The sequence below is a fragment of the Elephas maximus genome, chromosome 19 (assembly GCF_024166365.1).
Source record: "Elephas maximus indicus isolate mEleMax1 chromosome 19, mEleMax1 primary haplotype, whole genome shotgun sequence".
NCBI classification, from domain to species: Eukaryota; Metazoa; Chordata; class Mammalia; order Proboscidea; family Elephantidae; genus Elephas; species Elephas maximus.
The window spans coordinates 36,956,797-36,982,016 of NC_064837.1; the positions used below are offsets into that span (position 1 = coordinate 36,956,797).

Here is a 25,220-nt window from a genome sequence, read left to right on the forward strand (position 1 = left end):
TTCATAGCAACCCTATAGGACAGAGTAGAACTGCCCCATAGAGTTTCCAAGGCTTTAACCTTACAGATGAAGAATGCTACATCTTTCTCCAGCAGAGCAGCTGGTGGGTTTGAACCACTGACCTTTCGGTTAGCAGCTGAGTGCTTTATCCACTGTACCACCTGGGCTCCTGTCACACCCACTAGGATGGCTACTATCAAAAAAAAGCAATGGCGAGGATGTGGAGAAACTGGGACCCTTGTGCACTGCTGGTGGGATTGTAAAATGGTGCAGCCACTGTGGAAAAACTGGGAGGTCCCTCAAAAAGTTAAACATTGAATTCCACTGAAAGCAGGGATTTTCAAACAGATACTTGTACATCAATGTTCATTGCAGCACTATTCACAACAGCAAAAAGTAGAAACAGCCCAAGTGTCCATTAACAAATGAAGAACTAAACAAAAGGTCGTATACCCACACTATGGAATATTATTCAGCCATAAAAAGGAATGGAGTCCTGATACATGCTACAACATAGATGAACCTTGAAACCACTGTGCTAGGTGAAATGAGTCAGATGCAAAAGGACAAATATAATATGATCCTGATTACATGAAATATCTAAAACAGGCAAATGCACAGACAGAAAATAGATCGGAGCTACCAGAAATTGGAGGGAGGGGGTGTTTATTGCTTAACGGGTACAGAGTTTCTGTTTTGGGGAGATGAAAATGTTTTAGAAAGAAATAGTAGAGAGGGTTGTACAACATTGTGAATATAATACCACTGAGACGTGCACTTAAAAATGGTTTAAACGGCAATTTTTATGTTGTATATATTTTACCACAGTAAAAGAAAGTTTTAAAAACCTTCCAATAACTCCCTAGAGATAAGGCCAAATCCATACACCAGGCTCTTGCAAACTCTCTACTTGAATTACTTTGCAAAGCTCCCACAGGCCCTTTCGTGCTCCAGCAAGCTGAGTTGTACAGAAACATCTGGGTGTAACACGACTTGGTCAAAGTCACACCCAATTACTGCTGAGACTTAGTGCTAATGGCAGCTGAGACTTAGTGCTAATGGCAGCTGAGACCGTGTGAGAACTAGCTGTGGGCCAAGCTCTGCACAAGCAGGGGACATTTCTATGATTTCATTCAACTGCCTTATGAGGTAGGTATCATCTGACTTCACAGATGAGGAAACGGAAGCTTCCAGCCATTTGTTAGCCACATAGGTGAGAGTGCCAGGGCCCAAGGGGAAGATGTCTCTGCCTCCAGACTTCAGAAAGAAGCCTCAGCCTTTCGGCAGAGTAGTGGGAATCCAGTAACAGAGCCTGCTGGCTTAGGATGGGGAGAAGCCCCAAGGAGAGGGGGGCTCACAGGTCATCAGCTCTCTAAAGACTGGTGCTGACAAGCTTCTCAGTGACACCTGGAGGGATGGGCAAGCCTACAGCACCTGAGGCCTGGACCAAACCGAGGGAGATGCAGGGGAAGGGACTGCCCAGGGTAGCTGGGCTGCAGCGGTCTGAGCCTGCCTTTAATAGGTGGGCCCTGGACTCAAGACTTAGTATCTGTTCTCATCATAGTTTTTTTATTTATATCTTTCTTGTCATTACAGTAGATTAAATAACATATTAAGAATGCACAAAGAATTTTGGAAGCCAGTGCTTTAAACTTAAGTCTGGCTATTTAGAGTCAATGAGGGAAACTAGAGGAGGTTCGGGCTGCCACCTGGTGGAGAAAACCCAAACCAAACTTGTTGCCAACTCATAGCGACCCTATAGGACTGAGTAGAACTGCCCCATAGAGTTTCCAAGGAGCGCCTGGTGGATGGTGCGGAAAGGACAGACAAAAAAGGGCCAGATGGAAATTTCTGGCCAAACTGTCTTCTCAGAGCCATGGATCTCTTCTTTAGATGCAGGTGTTTGGGGGCCTGTGGGTTGGGCTGTCCAGTCCACCACACACATGGCTACCCCTTCTAATCCCTTCTAATCTTTTTTGCCATTGAAAAAACGGACTCAAAGTTAGACTTTATATAATCTGCAATTTATGTAAGTTTAAGTTATTTAAGTTACCTACTTCTTAATTGCACAATGCTGAAGCCAGTCTAAAAAAAGAATCAAAAACACACCACTCCCAGGTAATTCAATGAAGTTGCTTTTTTTACAAATTTGTACAGCAGAACATTCCTCGATCACATTCTATGCCTCGGGTCACACCATCCTCTGCGGCGTTCTACTGACAGATGACAGTGGGTGTGGAAGAACCTTGAGTTCCCTTTGTTCTCCAGTGTATCTTGTACAAAATATTACGTTTTTTTTTTAAACATGTATTTACAGAGTTTGCACAAATAGAAAATGGTTACAAATTACAAGCAGGCTTGGCAGGATAACAGTTCTATCTCCCATCCCCCCACCAAGGCCAGAGGTGTGATAATAGCTCCTTATTTACATCTCCATTAAAAAAGTCTGCCTTCCTAGAGGCCTAGGCGACGTTTATAAATGCTAAACGCCAGCAATTCACTTACAGAAAGCTATACACAAGTGACTGGTATCAATTAGTCAGTTCATGCCTTGCTCCCAAAGGTAGAAGAAAGATTGTGAAGTCAAAGAAACACTCCTGAGCAAGAAACACACATCTCTTGGCCTGTCTGCTAAGGGGAGAAATACCACCGGTTGTTTGTTTGTTTGTTTTTTTGGTTGGGGGGTGAGGGGTAGACATGAAGAAAGAGAGAATGGGATGGTGGGGGGAACAGGACAACCTAGTTGAGGTTGTTTTTCAAAAAAAAAATTTTTTTTTTTTTGTAGTGGTTTGGAACCATGTGAAGCCAAAAGCCAACTGGCTTGTTAAACACCATGCTATGGCTTTGAAAAGAACATACAGTTCTCTCCTTTTCTTAGAGACCAAAGGTCTTCTCAATAGGACTACAGTACAGGAAAAAAAAAAAAAAAAAAAAAAACACTTCTAGGAGGACACCATTTTGTTATTCTGATGTAAAGTCTTTGCCTTGAGTGCCAAGCTCAATTTTAACAGTGCAAAACAGACTCAAGCAGCTGCTGTTTGAGGGAAAGGGTCAAAGGTTTGTGTAGCAGCTGTCTACCCACTGGGCAAGTCCTCGCTCCACCAGCCATCGGTTTATCAACACCACCTAGAAGAGAAAGTTCCCTTGAGAGTGTTGCCCATGGCACCTGGGGGCAAATTCTCAAGCCAAAGCAGGGTCTTAGTCTTACAATCCCAGACCAGCACCGCAAGCAACAGGCTTACAAGAGCAATGGGGGAAGGCTGGCAGGACATTTTTCTGGGCCCACAGGAATATTTACTTAAATGTTCTTTTGGCCACTTTGACATGAGGACAGGCTTTTCAATACACTGAAGAAATCTAAGCTTTAATACTGTAAAAATAGAAGGACAGAAAAGCCCAATTGACAGAAGGTACAGGAAGGTCTATTAGCAAAGTTTCTCATCCCGCAGCACTGCTGACATTTTGGGCTGGATTATTCTGTTACAGGTGGCTGTCCTTTGCATTGTAGAATGTTTAGGAGCATCCCTGGCCTCTATCCATTAGATGCCACTAACATACCCCCAACTATGACAAACAAAAATGTCTAGACATTGCCAAATGTCCACTGGGGGCACAGGTCTGTAGTTACCATCCTCTTACTAGCTCAAGAGGAAGCAATGCTCCAACCAGCTCCAATCAACCCTTTACTGCTCATCGGTCACTCAGAAGGTAAAAGAAACAGAACTTACTTCATCTCCAACCACACTCCACAGCTGAATCAGAGGGAGGCCAGTCGGACTGTAACTTGTCACCTACAAAAAAAAAAAAACCATCACCAAGCATGTTTTATAGCTGGGAAAGTCCATGCACTGTCTCCCTAAAAGCCTGCTGGCCAGCCCAAGACCCCAGCAGCAGGGTAGCAGGAATTTAAAGGTCAGTACAGCTCCCAAGAAGCCCAGATACTTAAATAAAGCAAGGGAGGCATTGAAGAAGCGGGGCAGGAGGCCCCTCAGACAGACCCCTGTCCAGCACGCCCATCTCCCACCCACCCACCTGAGCAAGCAATGCTGTGTTTCCTGTCATCTCGCTCATAGCTGCATCTGCTTCAGGTGAAAAGTGCTCGTCATCTTTAGAAGAAGAAGGAAAAGCAGCATTTAGAACCCACTGGGACAAGCCGTTCTCATCACCTACATGACATTGAGGTGTATTCCAGGTAGAATCTTCAGACTGCAGTGGGACCTGAGAACTTCATTTGGGAGAGCCACCTGCCAGGTAGAGACCTTAGGCCTCCACATGACTCCAAGTGGGTAAACTCAGGGTCTGTGCTGCAGGCTACCCACTGGGGGACAGAGAAACAACAGGACAGAAGCCCAGCTTTCAGTGAGCTAACGCGGCATTGGGAATGTCACTACCACGACATGTCTGTGCTGAGCACATGGTACTGGTCCCTTTACACTATCACAGGATAGAAGAGTTATTCCCTCTTTACAGGTGAGAACAGCTGAGACAACGGTTGATCGCCCAAGGTCAAACAGCTCCCAGAGTGGTGAAGGTAGAATTTGAGCCCAAGCAACTGACCCCATAGCTCAATACGGACTGTCACTATAGGGTGGGCAGGGCAGTGGAGGCAGCATTCTGCTGTGCTAGACCATAAAGTTGTGTAAAAGAACACACCCAACTCAAGAGACGGTGAGGATGGGAGAGGCAGGCATTGAAGACAGTCTGGGGAAAGTCTTCTGGAGCATTTTAGCTGGGCCTGGACAGATTGTTAAGATGGATAGAACAGGAAGAGGAAGGCTGGGCAATGAAGGAAAACAAAATGAAGACCGTGCCCCAGTTTTCTATGTGACTTAACTCCAGACAGACGATAGCGCCTCTAACGCACCTAATCACTGTCAACAACCAAAGAGAAGATCAGAAAGGGCAAACTCGGGGAGAGAGGGACGTGGAAAGACCAGGCTACACTTACAATATAAAACTCCTTTGGCTGCTACTTGTTGACCACTTTCTACATACCAGTTCCTAAATGTACATATTCTTACTGTCATCCTGAAATTCTGGTAAACAAGCAAACAACCACCACAAAACAAACCTTTTGCCTTCAATTTGATTCTGACTCATGATGACCCCATGTGGTACAGAGTAGAACTGCTCCATAGGGCTTTCTTGGCTATAATTTTTAAAAAAGCAGACTGCCAGGCCTTTCTTCCATGGTGCTGCTGGATAGGTTCAAACCGCTAACCCTTAGGTTAGTACCCGAAACCCGTTGCCTTTGAGTTAATTCCGACTCATAGCGATCCTATAGGACAGATTACAACTGCCTCACCGTTTCCAAGGAGCATGTGGTGGATTCGAACTGCCAACCTTCTGGTTAGCAGCCATAGCTCTTAACCACTACACCACCAGGGTTTCCTGAGCTTAGTGGCCAAGAGTAAGCCATTTGTGCCACCCAGGAGCCTCAAAAGTAAGGTAGGTATCATCCCTATTTTCCAAAGAAGGAAACTGAGGCCAAGTAACTTGGTCAAGATCAACACTGCTAGTCATCTTCTCTCTGGCAATGCTATCACAGTCTAGGACACTGGACATTGTGGCAGCATGGTCCTCACCAGTGCCCCAAGGAAGCTGTGACCCAGCTGGGCAGAGCCGCTGACCTCAGTGCCAGACCACGACCCCAGCTGCTAAGACACTGGGTCTGGACTACATTCTGGAAAGTGTCTTTGTTGGAAGCATCTCAAAGTTAGGTGAAGTTTAGAGCAAGGGTCCTCAAAGGGTGGTCCCTGCACCAGCAGCACCGGCATCACCTGAAAACTTGTTAGAAACCCAAGTTCTCAGGCCCCACCTGACCTCCTCGGTCAGAAACTCAGAGTACAGCAGTCTGTGTTTGTACAAGGTGAGAACCATCACTCTGGAGTAAAAAGACCCACTCTCAACCTGCCCCCAGCTGGAGGCTCCACCTGTTACCTGACAGTGGCATCACGCTGTCCAGAAGGACTTCTGCTCCCTGGAATGGCAGAGTCACAAAGTCCGATCTGTCAAGGTGAGGAAGGAGCAGTTTAGCAGGGGCTTGCAGAATGACCCCACTCCAGGCTGGTATTTACCTTTCGCTGCACTATGGCACCTACAATCCAGGACACAATGGGCACAGGGCACGGCAGACCGAGGAGAGAGGGTACCCTGACTGTAAGCCAGACCTCAGAGATCCTTCCTGCATCAAATTCCCCAAAATGAACCCTCTTTTAAGACGGGATATGAGGGGTATTCTCTCACAAGACAGGCTTTTCTTTCTAGTTCATTTTTGCTGGGGCAAGTAACCAGGTTTGTTTCTATCAGACTCGGCTAAAACATTGGACAGTGGAAAGGGGCAGTCCATTTCCCTGGCTGGGTAACAGAGAACTGAGCCAGCTGGACAGAGACCACACGTTCCACAACAGCAGGGCCGGCCTGCCTGCCTGCCTGTCTGGGGAGACTCGACTCACCTGATCTGCCGAAGCCCATCTACTTTCACCCTCTTATATCCACCGTAGTCCACGTAGCGAATCTCGACTTCGTTGGTCTCCTCGTAGGAGGCGACCACCTGGGCTCGCCACCAGGCACCGTCCACACCAGGGGCAGCACAGATGACCGCAACTGCAGGGCAAGGAGAAGCATGTGGACACACCTGGCCTGCAGGTCAAAGCTACTCACCTCCCCATGTGCCTTCTCAGAGGCCTGCACCTCCTTGGGGCAGAGGGTGGGAATGGCAACGAGTCCCCAACACAGCCTCCCAGAGCCCAGGACTAGCCAAGGAGAGTGGACATGGTATCTTCAGCCTGGCATGTGTTCCACCCCCAAAGCTACCCGGACCAAATAGCACTCAACCTAGATCCATTTACTCTGTAACATACGGAAGTTCCAGGTGGATACAGATGAACTGGGAATAAACAAAGTAAATTAGAAAATGGGGGGGAGGGGCCTGCCTTACACTCTTAAAAGAAAGTCCCTGAACCTGGAAGGGTAGGCAGTTATCAGCGGCCCAGTATCAAAGGCCTGCTGTAGCCTGTGATGCTCAGATTGAGGGCCTGGCCAGATGGGACCCCCAGGCCTAGACACCACTTTTAGCCTTTCGCTCAGGAACGTGCCAAGAGCACTGATGTGGCGGCAGCCAACAAGGCCACAGAGCAAGTGCGCCAAGCGGTCACCGACCTGGATGCTGGGCAGACGGGACAGAGCAGATGAAAACATGGCCTGCTGGGGCGAGGGCCTGTGACCCAGAGCTGACCACACTGTGTGCTGACCCCTAAGAGCAGCCCCTGGTAAAATCATGGACTCCGGTTTAATCCTTACTGTTGGCCTTAGAGAATCTGATGGAAAACTAAATCCTTAATCCTCCAAAAGAAAAATTTTACAAAATGCTAGATAGAATTTCAAGGGATTTTTTTGATGCCTTGAAGCTCATTGAGGGGCCCCAGATTAGAAGCAGGAGCCAAGACCCCTGACAGGGCTGGTGAAAAGAGGGTCCAACACTTGATCCCCACTGATGAGGGCGACACAGATAACAGTAGCAAAAGATGGGCTCTGGATCTGACCTGGGTTCGGAACCCAGCACCTGCTCAGGTGTCACCTGGGCAAGTCCCATGGCTTCAGACGCTTAGTTTTCTCGGTGTTGCACAGGGTCGGTGGGTTTAGAGATCTGGTGTGGGAATGGTAACCAGCACATGCATCAAATGCTTTATGTTTAATACGTACGGTCTCCAACCTCAATTCTTGGGACAGTGGATATACCATCCCATTGAACCTGATGAAGCTAATAAGTGGCAGAGCTGGGATATGAATCCAAGTGTCAAAACTCTAATCCCATGACCCCATGAGGCAGTAAAAACACCAGCTTTGGCTAGACTGGCAAGACTCCATGCCAATGGCAAGAACCGACGGGAGGCTGTGCCCACAAAGAATCCAGAAGAGTCTCCTTCTGGTCAAGATCAAGGGTGGAACAGGCAACCCCCAAAGCGTCTCCCCTAGCATGGCCAAAGCCCAGATCTCAGAGCTTCCCACCCCCACCCAGAACACAAAGCGCACTTACTCTCTACTGGGGTGGGCAAGGTGGGGATCCCAGGCTGGGAGTAGCAGAGGTACATCTGCTGGTCCAGGCTGCGCAGCGCGTGGAAGGTAGGGTGTGTGTGCTGCTGCACAAACAGGTGCCCGGCGTTGACCTGGTTGACCACAATCACCTCCACAGTGATGCCATTGGGGAGCATGAGCTGTGGAAAGGAGGGGAAGGCGCTGTAACCGCCCTTCTCTTCCCAGTGCAGGATAGGCCCTGGGGCCCCAGGGCAAGTCTCTGAACTTGTACATCTTCGAAAAGGGCATAACAACCCAAAACAACACAGCACCCAGGTGACAAAAAAAGCTCAAGGAAAACCACTTCAACCATGGAAAGGGTTTGACACCACTGTGGCCCTTGTCCTGCAATACCATGAGTAACCATTAGGGGCACCCTCACCTCAGGGCTGGGCAGAGAGGCTCCCAGCAGATACTGAGCACTCAGGAGCCAAGGGTGGATGTTGTGTTGGGCCTTATGCTGGCCTGGCCAGGGTCCATCCAGAGCTGCCCCTCCCTCCCACCTCTCTTGATGAGTCTGTAACACCCAGGGAGGGCAAACATGTGAGAACAAGGTGTCAGAGAATAGCAGGTGGGCAAGCCCTGAGGCCCCACAGCCAACAACTTTGGGCCTACAGCTGACCCCGGAGCTTATGATCTGAGAGTGCTTCTCTCCTCTGTCTTCCTAATAGCAAGCAGTGGCCTGCTGTCCATCAGGTCCAGGGTCAAGGTCTACAACACTCTGCATCATATTTGCTCTTCTCCTCTATCTATCCCCTAAGTCCTGCTCCTCTTCTCTAAGCTCCAGACGTTGCCCCAACTCACTCCCCCTCTGGGATTTGGAATATAGGTACGCTCAGTGGCCAGAGCCTACATTAAAGGCCCTGGGAAGAAGCTGATATGGCTCTCTAAAGAGTCATCCTTACACACTAGTCTTCCTGATGCCAAGATACCATCAACATCTAGGAGCTCCGGGCAGGGTAGGGCATCTGCTCCACCTTCTTAGCCAGTAGCCACAGAGAGAAGAGCCCCTGCGAGGAGTGCCAGCCACCAGCACAGCCTCCCACCACTGCTGCTTCAGAGGTATCTGGGCTCTCTTTCAGGTCCCACTGAGCCGAGTACAGCACAAGGGACGGAAACTGGACAAGCCACTCACTTTTTTAAAAATAGAGTGGAACTAGAGCCAAGCCTCTTAGGAAAAAAAATTCTACACAATTTCAGGAGTGGAGGGTAGAATGGGGTTCAGTCCACTCCCAACATCCATAGGGAAAGAAGGGGCCATTCCATTCCTTCCCCCATGGCACAAGGATCTTTGGGGAGAAGACACAGAACTGAAGCATCTCCCACGCTAAACAAAACCCAAGACAGCAGTTCTCTTGGAGAAGCGCATTCAGCCTGTCTGTGTGAAATGCCAATTGTCTTTGACCCACAGAGCCTTGTAATTCTACTCCTAGTGAGATGAGGCCTAACTCAGGATATGAAGCCCTGCAGCCACCAGGACACAGGGACCCTCGAGATGTCAGCTCCTCCTCCTGCCAACCTCCCCTTACCCCCAACAATCTCCAAAGAGTCATGCTTCTCCCTAAGCTTTACAATCTAGGTATCTCCTGGGGAGAGGGAAGAGGAAGGAAATTCTTCACCATGGCCACTAGTAGGCCTGGCTTAACTGGGAAAAAGGCACAGGACTGACCCATCATCACAAGCCCCATCCAAGCCCACGATGATGGGTCCCACCCTAGGTGGTGACCTTGGACAAATGCCAGCTTTAAGGAGCCCTAAGTCAGCCAGTCTGGGGAAACCCTGGTGGTATAGTGGTTAAGCACTATAGCTGCTAACCAAAGGGTCAGCAGTTTGAATCCGCCAGGAGCTCCTTGGAAACCCTATGGGGCAGTTCTACTCTGTCCTATAGAGTCGCTATGAGTCGGAAGCGACTCAATGGCACTGGGTTTGGTTTTTTTGGTTTGTAAGCCAGTCTGGACCCACTGTCTTCTGGCTGGACTAGAATCCTTTCTAGGCAAATGCCTAGAAAATGCAAAGGGGGTCCAGGCAGCAAAACTGGGGGGAAGTGGTCCTTTCAAAGGGACCTAGAGGCTTCTGGTTTCCTGCCCAGCATTGCACCCTGCCCCCATCCCCAGAGAACATAGGCTGGCAGAACTGACCAGTAGAGGCCAGAGGTGAGAGGGCACAGGCATGAACGTGCTGTTGGCCTACTTGGCCCACAGCCTTGGGAGCTTCTTGCTGGGGTTGGTCTGGGCGGCAGGGGCACAAGAAGTCCTGATGACACTGGGGGCATGCTCACCCAGGAGGTCATTGGTAGAGAAGGCAGTGCCAGTGAAGGCAGCGGGGGAGCGTAGATATTGGTGAGGTTCAGCTCCTTGAACTTCTTCCCAATCAAGTTCAGTGCTTTGTCCACATGATGTTGAGAGCCTAAACAGGGGACGAGGGATTGGGGGCGGGGAGTTGAGGGATAGGAGCAGGGCGGAAATCACTGTGGGTAAAAGAAACATCTCAGCAAAAGAAACTCACATACGACACCCCACAGAACCTTTCCTAGAGTTCAGAACAGCTTTAAGGGGCCAAAATGCTGAGATTCAACCTTAGGAAAATGGCATCTAAAGAAGCACGAAATGTGATCACCTTTCAAGTGACCCCTCTGCCGTTAGGGTCTGTGGTTTGAATGGGCAGGAGGCTAGCCAGTGGGGAAAGGCCTGGTCCCCGCTGATCAGACAGAGGGAACTCACACACAAGGTACTTCTGCTCTGTGAGGGTGCCCATGTGGGGCAGCAGGCACTGTGAATCCAGGGCCCCGGGCCCACCTATCCAAGCACCTGCTTCTCTCCTGGCCAGCAGATCTGGTAGGGAAAGGACCTGAGTCTCCTTCAAGCAACTGAACAGGGAAGACAGCTGAAGGGAGGAACCCCACTCACCCTTCACCTGGGATGAGAAGCAGGGCTTTCTATTCAGAGGTAACAAAGGAAACCTGTCCCTGCAGGGGCCACTGACCTTCTATGTGGCAGATCTGGATGTCCTGAGTGTAGGGTAGGGTTGAAATGTAGATCTTGGCACCAGATGTTTGCTTCAGAAAACTCACGTACCTCCCCTGCTTGCCAATTAGCCGGCCAACTAAGTGCTTCCGGAGAGAAAAGACAGAGGCGGGTTAACAGAAAGTCAATTCCCCACATTCCCAAAGACCTACCCTTGTTTCAAACAAGGTCAAGTTTGCACCACCCAGAGACTCCACGTTTACTTGTAGTACCTATGCAACAGGTACCTTTATCACCATTTTATAGATGGGAAACAAGCCCAGAAATGCTAAGTAACTTGCCAAGGTCACGCAGCATAGGAACTTGGCAGGCCCAGAAAGCTGCAAAGGCAGTGTCAACTCCAAAACTTAAGCTACGAGAAGTTTCACCCAGCCTAAGGGTCAGTTTACAACTCCACACTGACCCCTCCCCCTCAGGACTGCTCAGGTCCAAAGATAAAACCAAATCCCAATGCCGTTGAGTCGATTCTGACTCATAGCGACACTAGAGGACACAGTAGAGCTGCCCCCTAGGGTTTCCGAGGCTGTCATCTGTACAGAAGCTGACTGCCACATGTGGAACAGCTGATGGGTTGAATGCTAACCCTTCAGTTTGCACTCCAGTGCTTTAACCACTGTGCCACCTGGGCTCCTTCCAAATACAAAGGAGCTCAATTTGAAAATAAAGGTCTGAGAACCCCTGCACCCCTGCTGCCAGTTCACAGCAGGCTGGAGCCTTCAGCAAATCCAGAGGGAGAGACACAGAAATGCCTAGTGACCCAGAGTTCAAGGCCGTCAGAGGAACCCAAGCTTAGCTAAGATATGACAAGCTCCAAAACAATCCCCAACGACCCCCCAGCCCCAGCTGGGCTTCTAGGAACATGGTTCCTCTTAACCTGGAGCCTGCCTCACTCACTCAGGCCCTTTGAAACCACGAAAGGGGAAGAGGACAGGAGTGCTAACAGGATCACCGAAGAAGACACAGCCAAGGGAGCCAGCAAACCAGGGTCAGAAGAGCCTGCCTGACCTGGAGTTCAGAACAAGCCAAGTCCCCACCTCGGGAGGGGGCTGAGCGCCTTAGGAGAGTGCAGCCTGCCAATTATTTCTAGCCCCAGAGACAAACTTACAGATCAAACTAATAAATTGTTAAGTTAAAATGGCAAGTAGCTGGAGACCACTTAAGCACCCTGGAATTGGGGACTGGTGAAGAAAATTGACATTCATACAATGAATAAGAAAAAGAAAAAAAGTTTTTTTTTTTTTTAATGCAGGTAAAATTACACTTTCAAAGAATAACATGGGAAAACTAAATTGTTAAATATTTAAAAGCATTAATTAAAGTGACATAAGCTCGGTTTTGTTTAAAAACCACAGGGTGCAAGACGAGAAGGAAATAAAAGTCTTCAGGCACTCTCAGGAGTAGGATTAGAGCCGGTTTTTATTTTCTTCATAGATGTCTATACTTTTCAAGTTCTCTAAAATACATTATTTGTGCTTTTCTCAATTAGAAAGTACATTTTGCATTGCCATGTGTGAGCTGCCATGAGCCTTGGGCCTGAAGGGATCAGAGAAAGTCTCCTCTTGTCCCATGGTCTAATTTTTTGCTAGCATTTCCAACAGATAACAGAGCTGAGCCCTGGCACACACAAGAAAAGCCCATGGGGAGGATCAGCAGGCCTGTGAGTTTGAGCAGGACACGAAGAAGACACTCCTGAAGGAGCTGGAGGAACTCCATTTGGTAGGAAGCTCTCAGAACTTGGCAAAGTGCAGTGTTCCTTTCCCTTCCGCTTTCGGCTCACTCAGGGGCTTCTTCTGGTCCCCAGTCCATGCTCCGTCCCCCTCCCCTTATGTCTGCAGGCCCCCCAAGCCAGTGGGAACTTGGAGTCCGCGCCTGGAATGGCAGCATTCGGCCAGCAGGGATGCTGGGCCCTTACCTTTGGCACCTCGATCTCCCAGATGATGAGGTTGACCTTCTTGGGGTCGGAGCCTGCCTGGGCACTCTGGAAACCGTCCGTCTTTCTGAGGCTGCAGCAGCTATCCACTGAGTCCATGCTGTTCCCGTCGGAACCTGCAGGGGAGGAAGAGGCACAGCACACACAGGCACCGGCTCAGAGCAGCCAACGCCGCCACAGAACTTCCAAAACTCCCATTCCCAGGAGGCCCCTGCCCCACCCCCCTCCTTAAGCTTGGCAGGTGACTGCCAACTCACAGTCTAGAAAGATCAGAACCCCAATGAAAGGAGGACCGGGGGTGTAGATACACCTAATTTTAGCCTGTCACTTACAGTCCCACTTGCTCGACTGGCAGCCGCACCCAGCCACAGCTGCTGGAGCAGAGACAAGTGGTGAACTCAGTGCCCAGGGAAGGGGAGCCCATGGGGTGGGGAGAGGGGGATGGGCAACAACAGGCCCACACGGCTCCAGGAGCCGGGTATATGATGCAGACCTCGATAGACTGATTACAACTGTTTCAACACCCTCCCAACTACCCTAGCCACAGACCAAAGATCTCCAGTCCCTGAAGCCCCAGGCCTATGGTCTGAGGCGGTGGCTTCCAGCCAAGCAGAGCTAGAGTCCTCACTGGCTTGTCTGAGGCCGAGTCTCCTCCCCAACCAGGCCAGCAGTGGACAAAGGAAAGGAGGGCCTCTGTCCCCTCTGCTCAGGCCTGACCTGGGCATCGCTGAATGCTTGTTTAGACCCACAGCTGGTCCTTGAGCCCCTGATCAACAGACTGAGCTAAAGAACATTCCAAAGGGGACAGCCACAGAGGCAAGACTGCACTGACTTGAGCTGCTCCCAATGGCACTCTCACTCAAGACCAAGCAAAGGGAGCCACTGCAGAAAAACTGGGGTCCAGACCAGCTTACGAGAAAGGGCTCTAGCTTCCACGCAGACGACTCAAGAGTCAGAAATAGATCACTCCTGAGACTCCGCTAATTAGGTTATTTTCCACATGCTTTCTCCAAACCCTGGGCATAACCTTTTGCTAAGCAGTCAATGATCTGTCTAGAAGCAAACGACTAGAGCTTAAACAGATTCTGCTCCCAGCTAGGGAGAGTCTCCTTCAAAGCCCATCCCCTCCGTCCACACCAGAGGCTCAGAAAGGGCTTCATAGCAGGGAAACCTCCACTCTGAGGGAAGTCTGCTTGCCTCAGCTGCTAGATGGCAGAGGCAGGCGGGCGGGGGCTCTGCTCGCACAAGCCCCCCGGCCTTTGCTGGACAGCCCTGATGGCCCCCGAGTGGCTGAGAACCACGCCAGGTCAACAGCAGGCTGCATCCAGAGCCAGCTTCCAGCTCTCTCAACCCAGCAGCCCCTGGGCCCCTCTAAGCATCAACCTCCTACGCACAAAGCAGGGATGTGCGAATGCACCGAAGGCACGAGCCTGGCACCTGGCACACGCCGAGCACTCCATAGATGCTATTACCAGGCTTCCATCGACCACCCTAGACCCCTCCCCGCCCATCACCACAGCTCAGATGCAGCCCTTCTCTTCTGCTGAGCCTCAGTTCAGAGGCCTTCAACACTACACAATTGGTCTAAAGTTGGCATGACAAGCCTGAGGGGCTTGCTAATTAAGCTGAGGGGCAGGAGGCAAAGGGAAATCCTTTTGTTTTTTTAAAAAAAACTTTAACTTCCCTGAAGTTTCAGATACGTCTTATGGTCTCTGGCCATTTACCATCATGACTGTAGCATTCTTTTCTCCGAGAGGGACATAAGGCAGGAGCGTCTTAAATCAACAGCGTCTTAGATGCACTGAAGTACAGCATGTGGCACCCACCAGGTACTGCTGAAAGGAGTCAACTTCCTAAGAGAGATTCCCAACCTTCCTGGAGCTGCCATGACAGGGAAGGGCTCCCGGACAAACAAGCCAGAGACCCATGCGGTTAACTCATGGCCTCTTTCCACAAGATAAACAAAAATACCCCGGGGGAGCTGCAAAGGCGGGGTCAGGAGCTGCTGACCTGTAAGTTAGCGGTCTGAACTGTCTACGCTGGGGTCAGCATTCGAAAAACCCAGTGGACACTTCGTTACCAAAGTGCCCCTCTTTCCCGGGGATGGAACTGCAGCTGCACAGAAAGAAAATAGCTGAGGCTCTCTGCGAAGGAAGAGGTGACAGCAACAACTCAGGAAAGCTTGAGCCTCCCACAAGTATTCAAAGCTGGGGCCATTCTTTGGGCACTTACCCTGTAAAAGCTTCTGGAGAAGGAAAGCAGGTGAAGACGTGGGAACAAGCACATGATTAAAAGGAAATAAGCCATTAAAAAAAAAAAAAAAACTCAGACCCATACTTGACAGTCAAGGGCAATAAAGCTAAGGAGGCCTCTCCATTAAAAAAACCAGTAAGAGGTTGGCATTTAAAAGAGGCAACATGGCAGCCTACGCTAATCAGGGATCCCAACTTTAAGCTGGACTCTACAGAAGGGTTAGGGAGGGTCACTGGCTGCTGTATCAAGTTACAGCTCCCGTGGCTTTGGGGTTTCAGGGTCACCCACCAGCTCTATGCTGCACTCCGATTCTTCTGCTGGTTGGGATACAGAATTGAAGAACTTCATTCCTTTGAGTTGGAAAGGGAGAGGTAGACCAGCAGCCTTTCCCAATGAGTAGCGGGAGAACCACCCTCCTCTACATGGTGAACACCCAAGACCCTCCTACCTCCCGAATGGTCTGTTTCTGCGTCCATGCTCCATCCATCCTCAGCCCCCAAGTCTGACAACTCCTCCTTCAGCACCCCATTGCTGAAGGGCACAGTACTTTCTGGCAGTGGTGGGGTGATGTCTTTGTCCCTGGGGCTTGAGTTGGTGTCTGGGCGAGAGTCTTCAAGCCCCGACATGCTGGCAGAATCCGAGCACCGGCCTAAGGAGCCCACGGACGGGTCACACTGGCTGTTGTCCAACGTGCAGGTGATGCAGCTGGCATCTTCCACCAGGATGCTTGCCTCGTCTAGTGACTCTCCAAGGGAGGTGGCCCGTGACGGGCAGGAGGCCAGTGAGATGTGGTGTGCAGAGTTCCTAGGTGGCTTACTGTCCTTGGTGGGGCTGGAGAGAGGGCTGTTCAGGCAGCTCACGTAGGTCTTTGGTGGGGAGGGGTCCTCTACCAGCGGGCCTGATGAGGGCAGGGCAGCATCCGACGTGCCTGCGGCTGCCTCTGCTGCTGCCTCTGCCGCTGCCTCTGCCACTGCCTCTGCCTCGGCCGTGGTTGTGGCCGTGGCCAGAGTGGGCTCCACAGCGCCTTGCCCTAGGACAGGTTCCTGGCTGACTGGAGCACAGCTCTCCTCCTCTGGCCCTTGGAGCTCGTTGTCTGAGGCCTGACACACCTGACCCGTAGTAATCTTGTCCACTGTGGTGGCCCGTACTTCTTCACTTGCGTCCAAGATCACTTTGGAGATGATCTGGAGGGCAGCCTGCTCAAGCTCCTCATTTCTAGCCACCATCTCCTCTTTGCCCACTTCCCCTGCAAGGTCTCCATCCTGGGGCTTACCACCTCTGATCCCAGGTGCTGACACTTCCTCACCGTTCGGCAGCTCAGTGTGAGCTGACTCAGTGAAGCTGCTTAACAACTTTCTTGCCACATACTCTTCCTTCTGCACTGGCCCGGCCTCCTGAGGCGGGCCGGTCACCTCTTTCTCTTCCCTTCCTCCCGAAGGAGCCAGGCTGGCCACTTTGCTGTTCTCCAACTCAGAGCCATGCTCCTGGGACAACACACCTTCTTCGAGCACATTTTCTCCCAGCACTGCGTCGCCAGTCCCTTCTGCCCACCCTGTCTCCCTCGTCTTCTCCCCAGGGCCATGCTTTTCTGTGAGGGCTACAGACTGGCCTGGCCAGGCCCTCCCTGGCATTCTGCTGAACATAGGCTCTTGCTTACACACCTCAACCGCTTCGTGAGGGAATGGTACCCCCTTTGGGGATGCAAGGGGACACTCTACAGGAATGGACTTTGCTTCGTCACAAGTTAGGGCTAATTCCAGCTTTGCACTGTCATCTCTGCGTGTTCCCGGTCGAAATCTCGTGTCCGTGGTATTAAGAAGACTGCCTGAGGACTCTGATCTACGAGGGGCTGGCTGTGCCCGCAGCAAGGCTGGGGGCTCCACAGAGGGCTTACTCATGGTGGACAGTTCCTTTTCTGGTGGCTGTGTGACACTAGGTGGTATTGGCACAACGCTGGAGCTGGCGTCTTCCGTGAGAAGCAGATCCTTGATGGGAGGGTCTGTCCCCAGTTCCACGGCACTGGCCTCCACCTGCTTGTCATGGCTGCTGATGCGTTCTTTTTTACGAGAGAAAAACCACCACCAGCCGAGGAGTGCCAGCACCCCAGGCAACGCCAAGGGAAAAAGGGAACGGAACTGGATTGCCATCCTGGAGGCTTGACGTAATTAAACCTGGGGAGAGCAGGAGAGAGAGAAGGGGTGAAATGAGCGCCATGTGAGGATATCGCTGTGAATTCTCACGAAGGATCAAACAAGGGACTGAAGGCCAGAGCTGTCTGCTTGCCCATTCCTTACCCCCAGAAGGAACATACTTCTCTGCCAGCACCCACACACTCTGGGTAAGCCACCTTCCCCTTTGTGTTCCCTAATTCATGCATACTCCTTTGAAACAAACCAGGTGTTGTCTTGAACCCAGACCTCTTCCTTCACCGCTTCATGATGCCAAATTCTCCCTCTGTACCCCCAAAGCACTAGTATATTTAATGTGTTTTAGCTCTCAACTCCCAGAATGTTTTTATCCATTCGGGTGGCACTGGCACATTTTTAGACACCCATAGAATACACACTGAGCCATTTCCACTTGTGGGGAGGAGAGGCTTTTATACATGGATCTTAGATCCTGGACCCTTGCTGAATTTATCAGCTCTTAACAGTTTTTTCAGAGTAGATTCTTTGGGATGTCTTATCTGCGAACAGAAATTTTTGATTTCTTTCAGGAGGGGGGATTTTTAATTTCTGTTAAGAGCGTTTCTCAAACTTAGCTGCACGTTAGAATCACTTGGGAAACTTTAAAAATCCCAATGTCCAGGTTGCACTTTAGACAAATCAGAATCTCTGGGGTGGGACCCAAGCAGTGGATTGTTGGATTTTAACCCAGGTGACTCCAACATGCAGTCAAGTTTGAGAACCATATTCTATAACAAAGGAGCCCTGGTGGCACAGTGGTTAAATTAAGCACTTGGCTGCTAACCAAAGGTCAGCAGTGTGGACCTACCAGCTGCTCTACAGGAGAAAGATGTGACAGTCTGCTTTCGTAAAGACAACAGCCTTGGAAACCCTATGGGGCAGTTCTACTGCATCCTACATGGTCACTATGAGTCAGAGTCGACTTGACGGCAATGGGTGTGGTTTAGGGAGTATTCTGTAAGAGCTACGAAAAAATAGTGGTAAATTATGGAACATTTGCTTTGTGTCCAATGTCTTTCACACCAAAAAACAAAACAATTTGAGAGAGGAAAAAGGCTGAAGGGGAAGGGAGCATTCAGGATAGGGTGCCCATCATCTGTTGTCAGGAAATCAAGTCTTACCCAACAGGGCACATGGTAACAGGAAGTGGAGCTGGAATCTGAACCTAGGTTTTCCTCTTGCAGTAAATTTGGATTCTGATTCCTCTTAACTAGGCAATCCCATTTCAGAAGTACGGGGTTTATAGTTGTGATTCCCTTAGTATTCCAGCAATGCTTTGATCTCAGGAAAAAGATTAAATGGACCAATAAGCACATGAAAAGCTCAACATCATTAGGGAAATACAAGTCAAAGCTACCACAAGATGTCATTCATCCTTACTAAGACGGTTATGATTTAAAAAGAAAAAACAGAAAACAGGTGTTGGTGAGTCTGTGAAAAAGTTGGAACCCTCATTCATTGCTCGTGGGACTGTAAAATGGTATAGCCACTGTGAAAAAGTTGTTCCTCAAAAAGTTAAACATAGAATTACCATATGTGACAGTTAATGTTATGTGTCAACTTGGCTAGGCCAAGATTCTCAGTATTATCTAACCATCCTCCATTTTATGATCTAATGTTTAAGGGGAGTTTCCTAGGGGTGTGGCCTGCATTTAGCATACATGGATGTTCTTGCAAAGCCGTTCCCTCTCCCTCTCTCCCTCCCTCCCCCTCCCCCCCCAATCTCTCTTGATCCTGCATCACCTGACCTCCGGTTCTTGAGACGTGAGCCAACAACCTACCACGTGACCTGCAGATTTTGGAATCTGCCATCTCCTGCAACCCCATGAGCCAGTAACCTGCTGTCTGATCTGCTGATTTTGGGTTTGTCAGCCCCTGCATCCACATAAGTCAGGAGAAGCCTGACAACTGACCCACATATTTAAGACTTGCCAGCCTCCACAACTGTCTGAGCCATTTCCTTGAAATAAATCTCTCTGTATATACACACACACACATATATTTTATACACACACACACGCTTTACTGATTTTGCTTCTCTAGAGAACCCAGTGTTAAGACATCATATGACCCAGCATATATATGGTGTCACTAGGTATATAGCCAAGAGACTTGAAAGCAGGGACTCAAACAAACACATGTATACCAATGTTCACTGCAGCGCTATTCACAACAGCCAAAAGATAGAGACTATCAAAATGTCCATCAAGGAATGAATGGATAAACCAAATGTGGTACACTCATACAATGGAATATTACTCAGCCATAAAGAGAAATGAAGTCCTGACACATGCTACAACATGCATGAACCTTGAAAACACTGTGCTGAGTGAAGTGAGTCAGTCACAAAAGGACAGATATTATATGATCCCACTTACACAAAATATCTACAACAGGCAAAACTATAGAGGCTAAAATTTATTAGTAATTACCAAGGATGGGAGAGAAGGGGAAAGGGGGAGCCATTGCTTAGGGGACATCGAGCATTTGTTATGGGTGATGGAAAAATCTGGAAATGGGTAGTGGTGATAGTGTACAACATGATGGACTTAATTGATGTCACTGGATTATACATGTAAAGATGCTGAATTGGCAAATGGTTTTATACACACACACATATATTTTTTACCTCCTGCTCAAAAAAAAAATAAATAAAATAAAATGGAACAGTGTAGAGAGGAAGGAAAAGAATCCTTGGTTTCCACTACCCTATACAGTAAAAAAAAAAAAATTTTTTTTTTTTTTATACAGTACATCTCCCTATTTTATACACTGTCATGGACTGAACCATGTCCCCCAAAAATATGTGTATTAATTTGGCTAGGCCATGATTCCCAGTATTGTGTGATCGTCTACCACTTTGTCATCCAATGTAATTTTCCTATGTGTTGTAAATCCTACCTCTATGGGACAGTTCTACTCTGTCCTATAGGGTCGCTATGAGTCAGAATTGACTCGATGGCTTTTTTGGTTATGTTAATGAAGCAGGACTCAATCTACAAGATTAGGTTTTGTCTTAAGCAAGCAGAGAGACAGGTGGACCACATACCACAAAGGAAGTCACGCCAGGAGCAGAGTGCATCCCTCAGACCCAGAGTTCCTGCACAGAGAAGTTCCTAGTCCAGGGGAAGATTGATGAGAAGGACCTTCCTTCAGAGCCAACAGAGACAGAAAATATTCCCCTGGAGCTAATGTCCTGAATTTGGACTTGTAGGCTGCTAGACCGTGAGCAAATAAATTTCTTTGTTAAAGCCATCTACTTGTGGTATTTGTTACAGTGGCACTAAATGACTAAGACAGAATTTGGTACTGAGAGCCAGGTGATGCTCTAACAGATACTTAAAATGTGGAACCAGTTTTGAAACTGTGAATGGAGAAAGAACATAGAAAGAAGGGAGAACTGTTAACACCAGAGACGGCGCAAATGGTGAGAAGTGGCAGCAGCAGAAGCAGGAGACCAGCGTGAGACAACAATGGAGCTGACTCACACAGCGTGAGAGAGCTGAGAGCCTGTGCACAGGAGGCTTCCTGGCAGAGTGGGGTGCCTCCAGGCACTTACTGGTGGAGCTACAGAGCTTTGGAACACTTGCAGGGCAGATGAGGGCAGAGAGGCCTGAGGGGCTGAGAGGCTAAGGAACCAGGAAGCAGAAGCTGAAGAGACAAGGAACACGGAAGCTGAGCTGCCTCAGTCTCAAAGGGTAGGGTCACAACCTCTGGGGTTTCACAGGGCGGAGCCATGACCTCTGTTGTTTCTTAGAGTTGTCACTCAGATGGATTAGGAGAATGGTGTGCCTAAAGTCAGGGGAGCAAAGTTACTGTCCCAGTGGGGCTGGAAGGCGGAGCTGAAGCCCAGAGCCAAGAGGTCTCCACTCAGAATCCGGGAGAGTGTAGCCAATACCTAGAGTCCGGAGGGCAAGGCCATTGTGTAAGTGGTCTCAGAGAACAGAGGATGATTTTCAAGCCTTGAGGGCTAATGTAATGTGTTCTGCTGACCTGTTTGGTGCCTGTTAATGCCTTCTTTCCCTCCAATTTCTCCCATTTTTTATGGGAAAGTACAATGTTCCACCACTGTACTTTGGAAGCAGATAATTTGTATTCTAGATTTCACAGATGAAGAGGAATTTCTGGATTTTGGACTTGGGAGTTGATTTAAGACTTTTGCTATGATATGATGGGGTGAATATGTTTTTACTTATGGCAAAGACATGAATTTTGGGGGGCCAAATGGTGGAATGTCATGGATTCACTTGTGTTCCCCCAAAATACGTGTATAAATTTGGCTAGGCTATGATTCCCAGTATTGTGGGCTTGTCCACCATTTTGTCTTCTGATGTGACTTTCCTATGTGTTGTAAATCCTACCTCTGTGATGTTAATGAGGTGGGAGAGACAGCAGTTGTGTTAGTGAGGCAGGATTCAATCTACAAGACTGGATTGTGTCTTGAGGCAATCTCTTTTGAGATATAAAAGAGAGAAGTGAACAGAGAGACAGGGGGACCTCATACCACCAAGAAAGCAGCCTCAGGAGCAGAGCATGTCCTTTGGATCTGGAATTCCTGTGCTGAGAGGCTCCCACACCAAGGGAAGATTGATGACAAGGACCTTCCTCCAGAGCAGACAGGCTTCAACGGAGCTAATACCCTAAATTTGGCCTTGTTGCCTACCAATCTATGAAAAAATAAATTTCTCATTGTTAAAGCCATCTACTTGTGGTATTTGTTACAGCAGCACTAGATGACTAAGACACATACCAAAGGAGTATGGCCCAAGGCCCTAAGCTTGAATTGGTGTGGTGCTGCAAACTGCCTCTCCAAACAGCTACGAGAAGCCCCTGCCCCTTCAAAACTAAAAGTTGACCTAGGGGTCTTGACTCTCCCACTTGAGAGTTTGCTCATTCCACACAACACCACACTGCCTTCCTAAAACTTTCCTCAAAACTGACACTACAATAAGGCTGAGGCCCAACGTTCAAACACACATTCCAGGCTGGCTTTGGACCTTCACACCAGGCAATCCACATCGCAACCCAGTCCCCTGCTCAACTATGTCACTGGTCCTCCCACCCTGTCATCTGCTCTGTTCTCAAGTCTTGGCTCACACAGAATGCACACAACCAGCCACCTGTGGCCACAACACAGGTCCCATCTTCTGCTGTCCTGAAGGACCACTGCTCTGTAGCTTGCTAGGACATCACTGTCAGGCTGGTGTTGCAGAAACCCCCCTCACCCACCCAACCCTCCCAATCCAGCTTGCTCCATAGATGCACAATATATAGCCACCTATAGACCATCTGGAAACCCTGGTGGCGTAGTGGTTAAGTGCTACAGCTGCTAACCAAAAGGTCAGCAGTTCGAATCCACCAGGCGCTCCTTGGAAACTCTACAGGGCAGTTCTACTCTGTCCTATAGGGTCACTATAAGTTGGAATCAACTCGACGGCAGTGGGTTTGGTTTTTGGTTTTATAGACCATCTGTACCTACTCAGCAGAGAATTACAGCCCAGGTAATATCGCTCCTGTGCCATTTCCAAGCCAGACACCCTCTGTTGTTGTGCCCAGAGGGCCTCCTTGAATGCATTTAATAATAACTACCCTGAGATCACATTGCCCACCACTTCCCAGCCTCCACCCGGACTCTGGACTAGAGCCAAAGAGGCCAAATGATCAGAAACTAGGAACCAGGTTCCACGGCTTCAACTTGGTAAGCTGCTCCGAACAAAGCCCTTCTCTCCATGACTACTTCCAGGAACAGGGTCTGCCCAACCCAGAGCTCCAGCAGCATGTGAGAAGAGGAACAAGATCCCTAGATATTCAGGGAAGGCACGCCTTATGTATTTTTTCCTGGCTACCAGGGGCTTGTGATTAGAGATAGGAGCCATCTTCCTTCCACCAAGAACCCTTGGGATCAGCAGCCACAAAGTGGAAAGGACTTGGCTGCAAAACACCTGAGCTTAAGAGTACCCTGTGAGGCACCTACAGGTAAACAGTTAATGGATGTCTCTCTACCAGCTCCCCACCAGCCACCATTTCCTCACCAGTCAAGAAAATGGTTAGCCCCTCATTTCCTCAACCTCCCAGAGTTCTACCCTCAAACCATCTCACCTCAGCCAAACACAGACTTCTGAGGAATCCATAAAATGCCATTTTCCCCAATTTCCATGGTCTGGTAGGTCTAGAAGAGGTAGCATAGGATGCACCAACCACTCCTGACTGTCCAGGTACAGCCTCCTTCACACAAACACTCACACACTTTTGGCCCCAATGGGCTTTCTGCTACTTTCCTTCTCCCAGGACCAAGTAGTTCTCTTTACCCAGTTTTTTTGTTTTTGTTTTTGTTTTTTAAACCTGAACCTCTCGAGATTGAAGAGACATTTAGCACTGTAGGTAGAAAAGCCTTCATACTCTGAAGCTAATTGAAGGCTGCTTCAGGTGTTTCTCCCCAGGGCCTCCTGCCCTGAGGCCTGGATACTAAAGGCAGGGCTGCAGTCAGGGAAAAGCCTCGCAGCAAGATGCCGGAGCCCTGCCCCAGGGCTGGTGGGGAGGAGGCTTGGCTGTTGAATTAAATGGCTGCCTGCTTATTTTTAGCAGGCCCCTTTGCCTGGAAATAGATGAGTTGACTGGTTGCCAAGTGGTCACACAGAGCTGAAGGCAGGCACATGCCACAGCCTCGCTCACTCCAGGTTCTAAAAGAATGCCTTCTTCCTCTGGATAGGCACCTACAGCTTTTCAGCTCAGCCCCTGGAGAAGTAATGGCCTCCCACCCTGCCCAGCTGACCAGTGCAATTGCTACAATCTAGAGTCTTCCACTAAACAAGAAAATAAATCCCTGGGAATGCTACAAAAAGTACTGATCTCAGTGACTAAGCCACTTTGGCCACAGTTGCTGTGAAAAAAGAGCTGCATGTAACTGATAGGAAAGCCAAACATAAAAACAAGAGCTTAGGAGCCCAAAACCCAACAAATCCGGCCTGGGCTTAGGCCTGGTCAGAGAGGCTTCAGTCACTTTGTGTTCTGAATGGACATTTGCACATGCTTTAAAGAGACCTTTGAACATTTCTTCCATTATTCCAGGGATACATGTCCACTGTCCTTGACCCCAAGTGTTTGCCAACAGGAGCCTAGCTCCAGACATTTATCTCTGTGTCTGGCACATCAAGTTCTACGGAAGGGCTTTCCCCTGACTGGGTTCTTCCAAGGGCAAGGAATAGCCATAGAATAGCCATAGGATCCAGAACCTAAAACCCCATGTTTGCAGCCACTGCATTCAGGAAATCACAGCAAGACATAGGCCAGGCCGGAGACACCCTCCCTCTCCCAGTTTGCTGGAGGAAAATCATACACCCAGAAGTTCTTTGTAAGGCCACAAAAGAACCTCTTGGTTTGTATAGGATATGTTGTTTCCCTAACTCCCCATCAGGTTCCTCACCTTGCATTCCATTCAAGTGTGTGTAACTTGCTGCAAGACAAACATTAAGGGCACTGTTCTCTGCCTACCAAAAGCTCACAATCCATGTAGCAAGCATCCGCACACGTGCTCACACTCTCACACACCCACAACCTGCATCACAAGTAGCCAAGCTGAGCTGGGTTCCTGAGGTAGGCAAAGAGAATCCAAGAAGGTTCTCTCAAACAGGGCCAGAATTTCCTTAGGTTGCAATGGGTGGAGAGGAGGAAGAAAATGGTAAAAAATTAAAGTTCAAAGCTCAAAATGCCTTTGGGGTCAGGAAGCGGCAGCAAGTCCCAGAGTAGAACAGG

The 25,220-nt window shown here is 49.2% G+C and overlaps 1 protein-coding gene across 4 annotated transcripts in view; it reads right to left on the bottom strand.

The window, feature by feature from the left end:
• Window positions 1-462: 462 nt before the first annotated feature.
• Window positions 463-25,220, bottom strand: part of AKAP1 (A-kinase anchoring protein 1) — a 39,113-nt gene continuing 14,355 nt past the window's right edge. For all 4 annotated transcript variants that reach the window (XM_049861299.1, XM_049861297.1, XM_049861300.1 and 1 more), the window contains exons 2-11: window positions 15,731-17,453; window positions 13,012-13,145; window positions 11,059-11,185; window positions 10,355-10,482; window positions 8,039-8,216; window positions 6,456-6,606; window positions 5,941-6,008; window positions 4,033-4,106; window positions 3,729-3,791; window positions 463-3,126 (exon numbers count right to left, since the gene is read on the bottom strand). In XM_049861299.1, coding sequence (XP_049717256.1) covers window positions 3,052-3,126; window positions 3,729-3,791; window positions 4,033-4,106; window positions 5,941-6,008; window positions 6,456-6,606; window positions 8,039-8,216; window positions 10,355-10,482; window positions 11,059-11,185; window positions 13,012-13,145; window positions 15,731-17,429 — 2,697 coding nt within the window. In that variant the 5' untranslated portion in view covers window positions 17,430-17,453 and the 3' untranslated portion in view covers window positions 463-3,051. The remainder of the gene's footprint in view (window positions 3,127-3,728; window positions 3,792-4,032; window positions 4,107-5,940; window positions 6,009-6,455; window positions 6,607-8,038; window positions 8,217-10,354; window positions 10,483-11,058; window positions 11,186-13,011; window positions 13,146-15,730; window positions 17,454-25,220) is intronic.